This window comes from Eucyclogobius newberryi, unplaced genomic scaffold, assembly GCF_026437365.1.
Source record: "Eucyclogobius newberryi isolate DKJ021-1_F unplaced genomic scaffold, fEucNew1.0.hap1 SCAF_10, whole genome shotgun sequence".
Taxonomy (NCBI): Eukaryota; Metazoa; Chordata; class Actinopteri; order Gobiiformes; family Gobiidae; genus Eucyclogobius; species Eucyclogobius newberryi.
This window is the reverse complement of record NW_027315724.1, coordinates 27,932,911-27,945,892: the sequence shown is the minus strand read 5'-3', so window position 1 is coordinate 27,945,892 and position 12,982 is coordinate 27,932,911. Positions and strand designations below refer to the sequence as shown.

The 12,982-nt window shown below is 42.7% G+C and overlaps 1 protein-coding gene across 2 annotated transcripts in view; it reads left to right on the top strand.

Moving 5' to 3' along the window:
* tenm4 (teneurin transmembrane protein 4) overlaps window positions 1-12,982 on the top strand; it is a 120,391-nt gene that overhangs the window by 49,927 nt on the left and 57,482 nt on the right. For both annotated transcript variants that reach the window (XM_072453164.1, XM_072453172.1), the window contains 4 exons: window positions 6,272-6,521; window positions 7,840-7,914; window positions 8,156-8,254; window positions 9,267-9,502. In XM_072453164.1, the coding sequence (XP_072309265.1) occupies window positions 6,272-6,521; window positions 7,840-7,914; window positions 8,156-8,254; window positions 9,267-9,502 (660 nt within the window). The remainder of the gene's footprint in view (window positions 1-6,271; window positions 6,522-7,839; window positions 7,915-8,155; window positions 8,255-9,266; window positions 9,503-12,982) is intronic.

The following is a 12,982-nucleotide window of genomic DNA, read 5'->3' as shown; positions in this document are numbered from 1 at the left end:
TTTTATACTGACAGAAATGGAGATGCATCACTTTCATTCCATGATAATTGTGGACCATCTGTGCCCTCTAACTAAATTGCAAGCCTCTTGATGGATATGCAGCAGACTGACATCCAGAGGAAAGCATATACAACCAGTTTTCTAATTCTAACTTAAGCAACTCTAACAATGACAGCAATTTTATTTGAGTTTTCCAAAGGACAAATTACATGTAGATGGCTTCTGTAGAACTCAGGGCTCTGTTCTATTGAAGTACAGTTTAAACAATATGGCAAAATCCCTTTATTTTAATTGTTTGTGCAGTTTGAGAGGTAAAATAATGTACATAAAACATACATCTGAGTATAAATATTTTAGAAATATGCATCTGACCTAGTCAACGCCAGAATTTGAATTTGAATGAATTTCAATTTGTTGTATCCATAAATGACCAAACGATCCAAGAATTAAAATAAACTAAATATCTAGGGATCATAATTGATAGCAACTTAAAGTTTCAAAGTCATGTAAAGTACATCTGTAAAAAACTAAAACCAAATTTGATTTGCTTTCGCTTGATAAGACTGGAGCTGTCACATCAGCGGCTCTGCTGTACTTACATGCAATGATTTTTTCACATCTCTCATATTGTCTGACCTCATGGGCACAAACATCTGCATCCACGCTCAAACCTGTAATATCTTTGTACAAGCAGCAATCAAGGTGTTTGATAGAAGCCTATGAGGTGGCACCATTGTGATATCATCCAAAAGCATAAACTTTTACATTTGAGAATTTTGTAAATTTTAGCACATTAAAACTGTTTTTTAAATGTTTACATAATCATGCGCCACCACTGTTTTCTGGTTTGGCCGTCAGACGTCAAGGCTCTCTCAGACCAAACACCAGAGCCTCTGTGAGTGGGGACTGTGTGGTTCCAAACACCAGAGCCTCTGTGAGAGGGGACTGTGTGGTTCCAAACACCAGAGCCTCTGTGAGAGGGGACTGTGTGGTTCCAAACACCAGAGCCTCTGTGAGAGGGGACTGTGTGGTTCCAAACACCAGAGCCTCTGTGAGAGGGGACTGTGTGGTTCCAAACACCAGAGCCTCTGTGAGTGGGGACTGTGTGGTTCCAAACACCAGAGCCTCTGTGAGAGGGGACTGTGTGGTTCCAAACACCAGAGCCTCTGTGAGAGGGGACTGTGTGGTTCCAAACACCAGAGCCTCTGTGAGAGGGGACTGTGTGGTTCCAAACACCAGAGCCTCTGTGAGTGGGGACTGTGTGGTTCCAAACACCAGAGCCTCTGTGAGAGGGGACTGTGTGGTTCCAAACACCAGAGCCTCTGTGAGAGGGGACTGTGTGGTTCCAAACACCAGAGCCTCTGTGAGAGGGGACTGTGTGGTTCCAAACACCAGAGCCTCTGTGAGTGGGGACTGTGTTGTTCCAAACACCAGAGCCTCTGTGAGAGGGGACTGTGTGGTTCCAAACACCAGAGCCTCTGTGAGAGGGGACTGTGTGGTTCCAAACACCAGAGCCTCTGTGAGTGGGGACTGTGTGGTTCCAAACACCAGAGCCTCTGTGAGTGGGGACTGTGTGGTTCCAAACACCAGAGCCTCTGTGAGTGGGGACTGTGTGGTTCCAAACACTAGAGCCTCTGTGAGTGGGGACTGTGTGGTTCCAAACACCAGAGCCTCTGTGAGAGGGGACTGTGTGGTTCCAAACACCAGAGCCTCTGTGAGTGGGGACTGTGTGGTTCCAAACACCAGAGCCTCTGTGAGTGGGGACTGTGTGGTTCCAAACACCAGAGCCTCTGTGAGAGGGGACTGTGTGGTTCCAAACACCATAGCCTCTGTGAGAGGGGACTGTGTGGTTCCAAACACCAGAGCCTCTGTGAGAGGGGACTGTGTGGTTCCAAACACCAGAGCCTCTGTGAGAGGGGACTGTCTGGTTCCAAACACCAGAGCCTCTGTGAGAGGGGACTGTGTGGTTCCAAACACCAGAGCCTCTGTGAGTGGGGACTGTGTGGTTCCAAACACCATAGCCTCTGTGAGAGGGGACTGTGTGGTTCCAAACACCATAGCCTCTGTGAGAGGGGACTGTCTGGTTCCAAACACCAGAGCCTCTGTGAGTGGGGACTGTGTGGTTCCAAACACCAGAGCCTCTGTGAGAGGGGACTGTGTGGTTCCAAACACCAGAGCCTCTGTGAGAGGGGACTGTCTGGTTCCAAACACCAGAGCCTCTGTGAGAGGGGACTGTCTGGTTCCAAACACCAGAGCCTCTGTGAGAGGGGACTGTGTGGTTCCAAAGCACAGAACATCTTTTGGACAGTCCAGCTCCTCCTCTGCTGGAGCTCGACTGTGGATCTCACCTCCCACACATTTAAAAGTGCAGACTGACATGAACCTGTATTAGGTGTTTGAAACTGTGGCTGAAATCAGGACAGAACTGTGCACATGGTGAAATGTGTTGTATATAGTTTGTAAATGTTGTATTGTTTTAATTCTAAAAGCCTCCTAGTCCATAGGTGTTGAAAATTAGCATATTTTGCTATAACACTTAAAACATTGCATCTGGTTCGTCCAATGCTATGTACATATTAAATAAATAAATAATCATACTATTTTACTACATGTTTCTTCTTGAGTTATCTATCCAAATCGCTTCTGTGCTGTTCTGGATTATGTCCAGAGAGAAATAATTTATGAAAATGAAATTGTTGTTTACTAAACACATGTAGTTATTGTATAAATTCGTAATGTTGTGGCCACATTACATGAGCCTGTTTGCTAAACATGTGACGCAGTCCTGACGTGTGGTTGGTAATGAGGGTGAGCTTGTCTTCACATCCACAGAAGGTGTACGTCCCTTATTCCCAGAGTGAGCAGCAGTGAGAGGCTTGCATTAGGCCCACCATGTGGTGTTTGCAGTACCTGTTACCTCTCCAATAAGTCCTGGACAGACAGGCTGTATTCCCGCCTGGCTCTTCCCTTCAGACTGCTCTAATGGTGTAGGAAACAGCAGCAGCACACAGCACCTTCTGGGAGACAGTGCAGCTCCACTGCCTTCATGACAAATTCTATTTGTATTTTTATAGACAAACGCTCCTCAACTGGAAATTTTGCTCCTATGATTAGCCATAGGGGCTGCAGCAGTAAGCAAGATTTAATGATTTATCTGACACAGGATGGCTTTTGATTAATTCTGTATCGAGTGGCTCACACCTCAGTGCTTCACACGGGTGTCCGGGCCATGTCATATCACTTTAGTTCATCAGGTGTGACCATCACTGCGGCCCATTTTATCCTCAGAAAAACACCTTTTCCCTTGGCACTGATCTGGCCCTGGCTCAAAAGAATTCTATAAATGAGCTACAGAAAAGGTCCAGGGTTTAGGAGAAAACCATTTCGAAACCTACATTTTTTTGTGTCAAATACCAATTGATTTGACCATTCCTCATTCTGCATTTGTGCAAACCATAAGTCAACAATCGTCAGGTTAAAGAGAATGTGAATCCACCATCATGTCCAAATCAAAATATATTGCTAGAATGTTTATTTTTTTCCATCCTTAAAATCTATTACATATACATCTATATAGTATAACTTAAAGGTTGAGCATTTGTCTCCAAGCAATTAGAAGAAGCCCTGTGAGACAAACATTTGCAGTATCTATTACGGCGGAGGGTGAAGTCCTACCTAATGAAGTGGATTTGCCTTAATTACTTGTCTGGAAAAGCATCAGGAGGCCTTAACCAATGCGTGTGCGTCAGTAGAAAGAAAAATGAAGAACTCACATTCCCGGACTTAATGGATATCTTTCGCCTTCTGAAAGTTTGCCATTGTAGTGCAACCTCCCCGCTCTGTCCCAATGATAACAAATGAATCTCCCTTTCTCCCCAGTTTTCCTTGTGCAAAGCAGGTCAATAGAGAATCATTTATATTGTTTTCTGTCCTTTAGACGGTAGAATGATCGCTGCTGAATCGCCACATCTGCGGGGGTCATCTCACACTGTGCTTTCTTTCAAAAGATGTTGTGCTTCTTGTTGGATTTTGTGCTCGGTTCAGGGCAGTATTCAGTGGACTACAGTTTTTATACATACATTACTTTGGAAATAAATCATGTTAAAGCTTGTGAAGAGAGTAGATGATTGATGGGCTGTAGCGTTTCTTTCTTTGTCAGTAATATCTGTTTTGCCCCTGAATTTTTTGTTTGCTTTATTGTGGCGGTAAACCTATCTCTGTAACGCGCTTATAAACACATTGCCATAAATAATTGGGACACTCAAAAGGCATTAGTAAAGTGAGCAATAACTTTAAAAGGTTTAAAATGAACAGGTTTTGTTTTTTATGAGTTTAAGACTAAATCTGGTGCAGCTTTAGGAGAAAACATTCAAGTACAAGTGCATTAAACAAACATGAAAAATAAAAGCTGCGCTAAACTGCACACTTTTTTGGTGGATGTTACGCCACTTAAAACGTTAATGCGCTCTTATTCCACAGTACACTAGCTTATTTGTGTTATGCAACGTGGCGTGTACTTCCTCTAAACACCCTGTCAAGTCACTGCCGTTCTCATTGCATTACATTTGCCTCACACGAATTACCCCCAAATTAAACAAAATGGAAAAAAAGGGCTTGTGCTGAAATAAATGCTAGATATCCTTGACTCAGTTGTCCTATGATAAATTTGCATGTGCTGCCTCTGCGTTGCATTAGCATAACCTCATTAATGGCCGTGGGGATCAGGTATATTAGTGAACAGCAGGGAGGTCATCAAATACTCTGTGTGGCTTCTTCTTTCGCCAGTCTATTGTTCCCTGGGACTGTGGCTCTCTCACATTGTCTGCGATAAATACCAGCCCAGCTTTATGCCGAGTTCAGAGCCATCTGTCTGTGTGCCGGCCTCCGTGATAGATTTCCCAATAACTGGAATAACCGGGTATAAAATTACTCCAAAGCTATAAACTTTGCTATGCGCTCAAACTGGCAACAGAACAGGCAGGATCAGCGCCAGGTCATGGTTGGAATTAGGGACTGTTTTATGTCTTTTTAATGGGCTGAAACTCTACATAGTGAAGTGAGTGTGTTCCTCTTGTCAAGCAGAGATTTGGGCGGCTGGGAAGACAGCTCCTTCAGCAGGTGTTTAAGGATTAGATGCTCCGCTCTTGATTTCTGTTGTCTTGTCTTCCCTGAGCCATTTGTCAGCACTCAGCTATGAACTCGAGCTGATGTAATTCCACAAAGCAAATCTATTATTCAGTTAAATAGATATCAAGGCTTCCCTAAATAACCCTTGTGCCTAAACAACTCTGTATTGCTAATGTGATTGTCGCATGTTTCTCAGGCGACTTTGTGGACATTTTAAAACCCTCAATTGACCGCGAGCCGGCTGATTTGTGCGAGTAGGTATTGCTTTAATGAAGGAGCTGATTATAAAAAATAAGCTTTTCTGTGTGTTTGTGTCCCCCCACTTGTGGCCGTAAATTGGCAATTTAGCCTAGTGGATATGTGTGAAATAAAGGAGGCTTACTGCGGTACGAAGCGGCCTTGCCCTCGCTCAGCGTAAATCCACGAGTTCATTGATTGATGAATGGCTCGCCACATGTGGAACCAAATGGATACAAGTTTGTGAAAGGCGCTGGCCGTAACTCTCGTGAGGCAATCGGATCAAATGACTCGCATAAAACCGGTAGTCACATTGTGATTCAAGTCTTCTGATGATATTTAGCTATTTTTCATGATCCTGCTCTGCTGTGTCCCTGAAAGCCATATTTTATGAAAAAAGTATCCTTCCTATTTTGAAATAAACTAAAGTAATAACCCATTAGCAGCTTGTGAAGTAACTGGTAACCCCACTCCCTTGATTTGGATACAAACACTCCTCAATTGACGGAGGGGAAATTAGAGCTGAAATCCTCCAAAATCATTGAGCTCTTTGTTTTGTGGTTTGGACAGACTGACATTCATGGACTCAGGTCATGATGTGGTCTGAATAAATGGTCAGTGGTCTTTGTGGGTGGCAGACAGCGCATTCAAATGGAGACAAGATTACAGAAATAATGAGGCTTGTTCTTAATGGAAATGGTACACGCAGTGCTTTACTGGACTTTTGTTTTACTTCTAATTGCCGAGCTTCTGGTACAACTTTGAGTAATTATCTTCAAATGAGAACAGTTTAACTATAGCAAGAGCTTAATTGCTAAAACTTAAATTTGCTTTCATGTTTTTTCCCCCAAAGTAACAAATAATCAAAGCTTCACACGACAAATAATGTGTTCCTTTCCTCTTCCAGACGCTGCCTTCCAAAACCACTCCCGGCTGCGGACGCCTCCTCTGCCGCTGTCCCACTCCCACTCACCCAATCACCAGCTCCATGCGCCCTCCATTAACTCCTTAAATAGGGGAAACTACACCCCCAGGAGCAACCCCAGCCCCGCCCCCACCGACAGCTCCATCCCACCCGAGGGGCCGGCCAGTGGGCAGGAATCGGGCAGCGCACAAGACAACTGGCTCCTCAACAGCAACATCCCACTAGAAACAAGGTACCGGTTCCTCATCCTACACTGAGACTGTGTGTAATGTAATGTCGGCCGAGCTTGTGCCATCCAATGTCTTTTATGTACCCCGCTCTGGATGAAATTACAGCCGTGTTAACAAGAAGCAAAGCAATAAAACAGGAAATGCGAGAGGCAAAGGCCTACATTTGTGATGAACATGACTTCTGGCAAACAAGAGAAAAGTGCTGCTTATTGGCTCTTGCTCGAATAACTTCAGTTCAAAAAGTGAGAAGACTGTGAACAGATAAGTAACTATATTCAGGTTAGGTTTTTCACCGAATTACTCCAGGCTCTGGCAGGCTTAGTGCTCTATTCTCTTTATTCATCAGCTATTTTTTGATATAAAATGTAGCATTTAAGGTAGTAAAACAGTAGCTGGTGACAGAAATGCGCACTGAAGTCCAGGGGTTGTGAAGCAGTTCACTCAACAGGAAAATAAGCATCAGCGAGGTGTGTAGAAGGACAGTTAGTGCTATAATGAATGATTATGCGTCATGAAGCTCCAAAATTAATCCGGCGCAGGTATTCCCTCAGGTACAGAAACAGATGGTGAGGAGAATGAATCTGCAACAGGCATTGAGCCGCAGTAACCACACGTGTAGGCCTTACAACCTGTGGCCTCCAAAAAGCACCGGCTGCTGGATAATCTGTACTGAAACTGAAAGTACAGAGTATTAGTATTCAGACAGAGCCGGAAAATAGTCAACGTCACTTTCATTTAGTTTCGGGGGTTGCAAAGGAGCTCATCACTCCTGGGAAATGAAACTGACATGATTTTGCAGTGGTTATTCGCATATTTTCAGTTTAATGTCTGGAGACACGCCAGAAGTTGGTTGGCTCAAACCGGCCTTGCCATTTTCTTCTGAGCGTCTGCCAGGCAGCTCTCTCTTCATTAAAAGTTGCATTCTTTCACACAACACAAGCTTTAGGGACTGTGCGCAGACTTAGACTCTTGCCTCGAAGGAGCAAGGATCAAAACCAGGCTTTTCTCTTGTTCTACTGTTGCTGTTCAGCTGCCCATGCCTGCATGTGGACAGTTCATTTCTCCATTACATTGCCGCCGTGTTTCCTTATGGAACAGCGCTCTCTCACAGGGGTCTATTAGAGGAGAAATGAGGAGTGTGCCCTGGCCTGAAAATTGGATAGAAATTTTGTTTTGAGGTGGTTTTATCCATGAAGTAAAAAAACAGTAGTACAAACAGTGTATTATGTGCAAGTACAACATTTTGTAAAGTATTTAGATAAATTTGATGTTTCTACTTGAAGTGATGCATATTTTTTTCTTTCAATCACAAACCTAAAGGAGCCAGAACACTCTAATGTTTATTAGAGAAGAGCAGGACGGTTGCAGAGAAGGGCAGGGCTCGTACAAAACAAGGTACGGCGCTGCACTGGGGAGGCTCAGACCAGACCTAGCGTTTTCTTTTTTTGTTCTTTTAGTAGCAGTAGTTCCATAAGGCCCTTGGTTTCTTTGTCGCACACTCCACGTCTCAAACGCCATTTGTCACCTCCCGTTGTCGATGTTGCTTTGTGATCACAAACTGTAATGGCCTATTTGTGTTTTCCCCCCCCCCCACGCACGTCTCACGCTTCATATCCATCTTTCCACTTGTGTGTAGAAACATAGCAAAGCAGTCATTCCTAGAGAGTTTACAGGACAACCTGATTGAGATGGACATTCTGGCATCGGCTCGCCACGATGCCCCGTACAGTGACGGGTATGTTGCATGTTTGCTTTCTGGCTCTCTTTCATGTCAAAACTGCTTTGCCATGAACGTAGTAACGGCGTCCGCTTTATGTTTTGCCTTCATTCGGCCGATATAATCACATGCTTTCACTGTGTCGTTTAATCTTTTGTTCCTTTTATTTCATCCAACTAATAGAATGCCATTTCTCATTAGATGTTTTTTTTTTCTTTCTTGTTAACCTCACCATATGCAGTTATTGTATTAATATGTGTCAGACACCTATGTACATACTGATGCAAATTATTTTTCAGAAGCATTGCAAACCCTTTACACGACACCACCTTCATGTCCCCGTTCCCTTGTAAGTCAGTGCAGCTGTTCTGACCGTAACAAGCTGATCATATGGCTCTACAGCGCTACCCGCTTTATGGGATAGCCCGCCGTGTTTTCAAGGGCGAATAAGCCTCTAAACCACGCCACCGCAGCCTGTATATCTTCCAGGGACGGCCTTGGAGCTGACATACAGTTACCACGGCTAACCATGTTGGCATGAATACATAAACAACAGTCATCTGGGCCCGCAGCTCTTCCGATGCAGATTTAATATTGATCGCTGTATGGTCTAAGAAAGCCCACAATGCACTGTTAAATAATGCAGCTGATATACCCCTACAGTCGTCCTATTCAAGATTACTTTCACATTTTTGCTATCGGTAAACTGCACTGTATGGGGAAAAGATAGCATGCATAATTAATAATATAATGCTATAGACAGAAGGACTTTATAAAGAAATGTAAAGAATTAAACGATTTTGTTCTAAGCAATCGTATCAGTCTATTGCAGTGGAAACATAGTAGCTCATCTGCTAGTTCTACTGAAATGATTGCGCTCAGTCTAATCCCTTATAATTGAACCCATTCGGAAACTCCACTAGAACATGTTACACTCCGTTACAGAATTCTAGTGCAAGGGACTTCACTGCGGGTGTATTTTTCATTATTACTCATATGAAATTGACCAGTGCCTGCTTTTTTTTCCCAGGCACTTCCTGTTCAAGCCAGGTGGAACATCACCAATGTATTGCACAACATCCCCGGGATACCCTTTGACCTCAAACACCGTGTACTCGCCTCCCCCTCGACCCCTTCCCAGAAACACGTTCTCACGGCCTGCCTTCAGCCTGAAAAAGCCCTACAAGCACTGCAACTGGAAATGTGCCGCTCTCAGTGCCATCCTCATCTCAGTCACTCTGCTGTTCCTGTTGGCCTATTTTATTGGTAAGTCCACTCAGAGCTAATACACTCTCCTCCCAATCCATCTGCTCCCAATATCCCCATATTAGGATCGCCTGTCAAATGCTGTGTCCGCCGCTATTTTAATTAGGGTTTGGGCGACTGTTGAGTCCCATTATTGGTATCATGATATCGGTGGGGTTCCCCAGATATTAATATCCATCAGTTATTGAAAATAGGGTTGATATTAGTGTTTCTTTTTTCATCCTGCCCCAGTCTTTGGGTTGTGTGCTCATGTGTGTCCCAGTGCAGCAAATTACTGAGAAACTGAAACTGGAAATAGAAGTCAAATTGGGTAAAATATGACTCACAATCATACAACGAATGTCTTTAAATCCCAGATACATTTTCACAAAAGGGAAAAGTGCATTTTGTTACCTTTACTATAACTTGACATGCATTTGTGCGCCTGGCTATGTATTTTAAAATGTTAATAATGGTATTGGCAAGTAAAACCGGCCACAGCAGCAAGACAAATATCAAACATCGTTTCGGCATAAAAAAATTCCACATCGGACCGTCTGTTTTCTATACAAGGATTCATAGATTGACTCCTCGCCTACACACCTCATCTGAAATAACATTATCATTCTTAGATTGGGTTGAGTGAATCTGCAGATGGGTATGCCACTTTCTTGCTCCTGTGAATAGGTCGGATATGGAATGAATTAAAAAGACATCAGCCATCACACAAGAGAGGCTCCACATGCAGAATATTCAATTTTTTTTTCCTGATATAAGATATCCTATGCAGCAGAGCCAGGTCCCAGCTGGCCAGCGATTATGGGCCGTGATATCTGGTCTGCAATGCCATTAAATTAGTCCTGCTCTTTTTGACTGCTGTCATTTCCCCGGAGATGACAGTCAAATTTGATAATGTAGCATCTTGTTTATCTGAGAAATCTGCAAATATGGTCTGTGGTTTACATCAGATTTGGAAGCAAGAGCTCTGCAGTTTTAAAATAGTGAAATGTTGTTCACAAATTGTTTTTTTTTTTTTCGGGGTTTTTTCATAATAAGATGTGATATTGTGTTGTTTTATAGATACATTATATTATTTAAACAATTCCAGCCTTTACGATTTACAAATTGTGACCATTTAATGTGATTGTGATTAATTTTTGATGCAGTAATAGCGTACTATACTGACTGCTGAGTTTTGGTGGATGAGATATGAAGTGTGTGTTGTGAACCTCTTTGTGACCAGGTCAATATTCAGCGGGCCCCAGCCGCTTGATGACACTTCATCAACCCCAGCAATTACTCCACTGTAATTCTCAGAACATTGTCCAGTGCGCCAGGAGCAAACATGCTGGAGACCAACCCTCACCCAGATCAGGGCTTCCAATCAGGAACAAGGACCATATTTAATTAAACGCTGATGAGAAAATATATCTAATTCCAAGTGCTATTAATTATTGAGGTCTATAATTGGTGACTCCGGGTGAGATGTCTAATGAACCCAATTACAGTTCCTGACAGATGTTGGTGGTGTGGCTGTATTTTGTCACCGTTTTTTTGTATTGTTTTAGTAGGCAAGAGTTGATAAACCTGTTTTTTTTTATTTGTTTTACTTTTTTATCAGTTGTTCTTAAAAAAATGCTCAATTGAGCTCTGGAGCTGTAAAAGAAATACAAGTTTACTCCTTAATTGTTTATACCTACACATTTTTCTTTAACGTTTCAGTCAGTGGGTGTCGCTGATGTGATTTGCAGCTCAGTAGAATGTATTAGTAGTAGTCATAAAATGGCCTGTTTCTAGATTATTTTCTGAGATGTGAGTCACCAAAATGATTAAATAAGGTTAAAAATGTTAGAAAGGTATTGACATTTTAGTTTGAGGGTATTTTCTCTGTCAAATATCTCTTTAACGAAAACATGAATTAGACATTCGATTGATGTTGGTGAAAATACAATGTCAAACCCACACAATACAAATACCCCCTCTTACTAAATGATCACATTTGTCTGCTCTGCAGTGTGATTTTCTTGTCTTTCAGTTTTCAAACTAAATATATATATTAAAAAAAAAGAGAGAGACAAGGTGAACAAATGTTCAGATGCAGATGAAGAACATGGCCCATTTGATATTCCAGTCAACCCGTGAGTGATGCTGTTTTGTTGGAGAGCTGGGCAATTTTCCAGGAGAGTGCAAATTAAAATGGTCCTCTACATAATATTGCTGTAAGAGGTGATTTATGCTATGGAGTGTTACAGAAAGAGAGTGGATGTAGTTAAGTGAGGAATGATCAACGGATAGTTGCTGCATCTAACACTTCTTTCAAAGTGTTTGCTAAGAGATTAATTGACCGAGGTTAGCAATTTTAGGTCATGTCCTACTGTTTTTGGAAACACCGTGTAATTTAATGCTTTTTTAGATGGTTACTTTTTTTTTTTAAAGAGATTCATTACAGTTACCCTTCAAGTGTGGATTAGTGAAAAAGTGCTCTCAACATCTCAGGATGGAAGCACAGGAATGCTGGCAAGTGACCCACAGCCATAAGCAGGGCTCTCTGAGAAAAAGACTTCTTCTACTCTACCTCTGTTCCCTAATTGGCACATAGCGTGACCCAACTTCCTGCCAAGAGTCTAACGAAAGGAGGGCATAACATACGCTCATAGACAAAATGGGCAGTGGTTGCAAGTGCTCTAGCCTTGACAGGTCAGTGCCATCAGTGGAACTCAGACACAGCTTGTCTCTGCCAGTGGCCATCTCATTAGGGCTACCTTGTTATTCCTACTAGCTGTCTAAATTTTTTGCCAATTCCAGTTGTGTCATTGCAACTGTTTGTATTTTTGAGGCGCAAGAAAACAAGCAAATAGCAAGGCTGTTGACTTGGCTCGGGTCCAGTGTTCTGCGTATCACATTTACCAAGAAGGGGCTTGAGTATGTCTATGGGGAAAGGATGGAGTGGGCTCTCTAACATTTTTCCATTAGAGGCTTGAGGGGTGGACGGGATGAAGAACAGGGCGCACAAAGGCGTGATTATAGGACACTTGGAATGACACCCGCCTGGTGACTTTGCAGTGGTCCTGCCAGAAACATCTACTGACTGCTTTCCATTTAGCCAGTCCATTTTCCAACACAAATCATAGATAATGGCTTCTGTAACTTACGAAATGACAAACAAAGCCATTTATCTCCCCCACACGATGCGTCATAGACATAATGACATCCAAGGGGACTGGACAGACATTTTTCTGATGATGAAGTTGTTGCTTATCTATGCCTTTCAAAAGTCTAACCCAGAATACAAAGACGATGCAAATTGAACAACCACTGCTTTGCTTTTTGTGTGTCCTAGTATCCAGCTCCAGTTTGATCCGCTACTTGTCTTATTCATGTGGCATATTCAGCCAATTTAGAGCCCATAACTGGGCCTTGGTAAGAACACTGCATACTTGAAGGATCCGTGTTGAATTTAAAGTAGAGATTTATCATGATGGCCTCGGCTCAGCGCAGCAC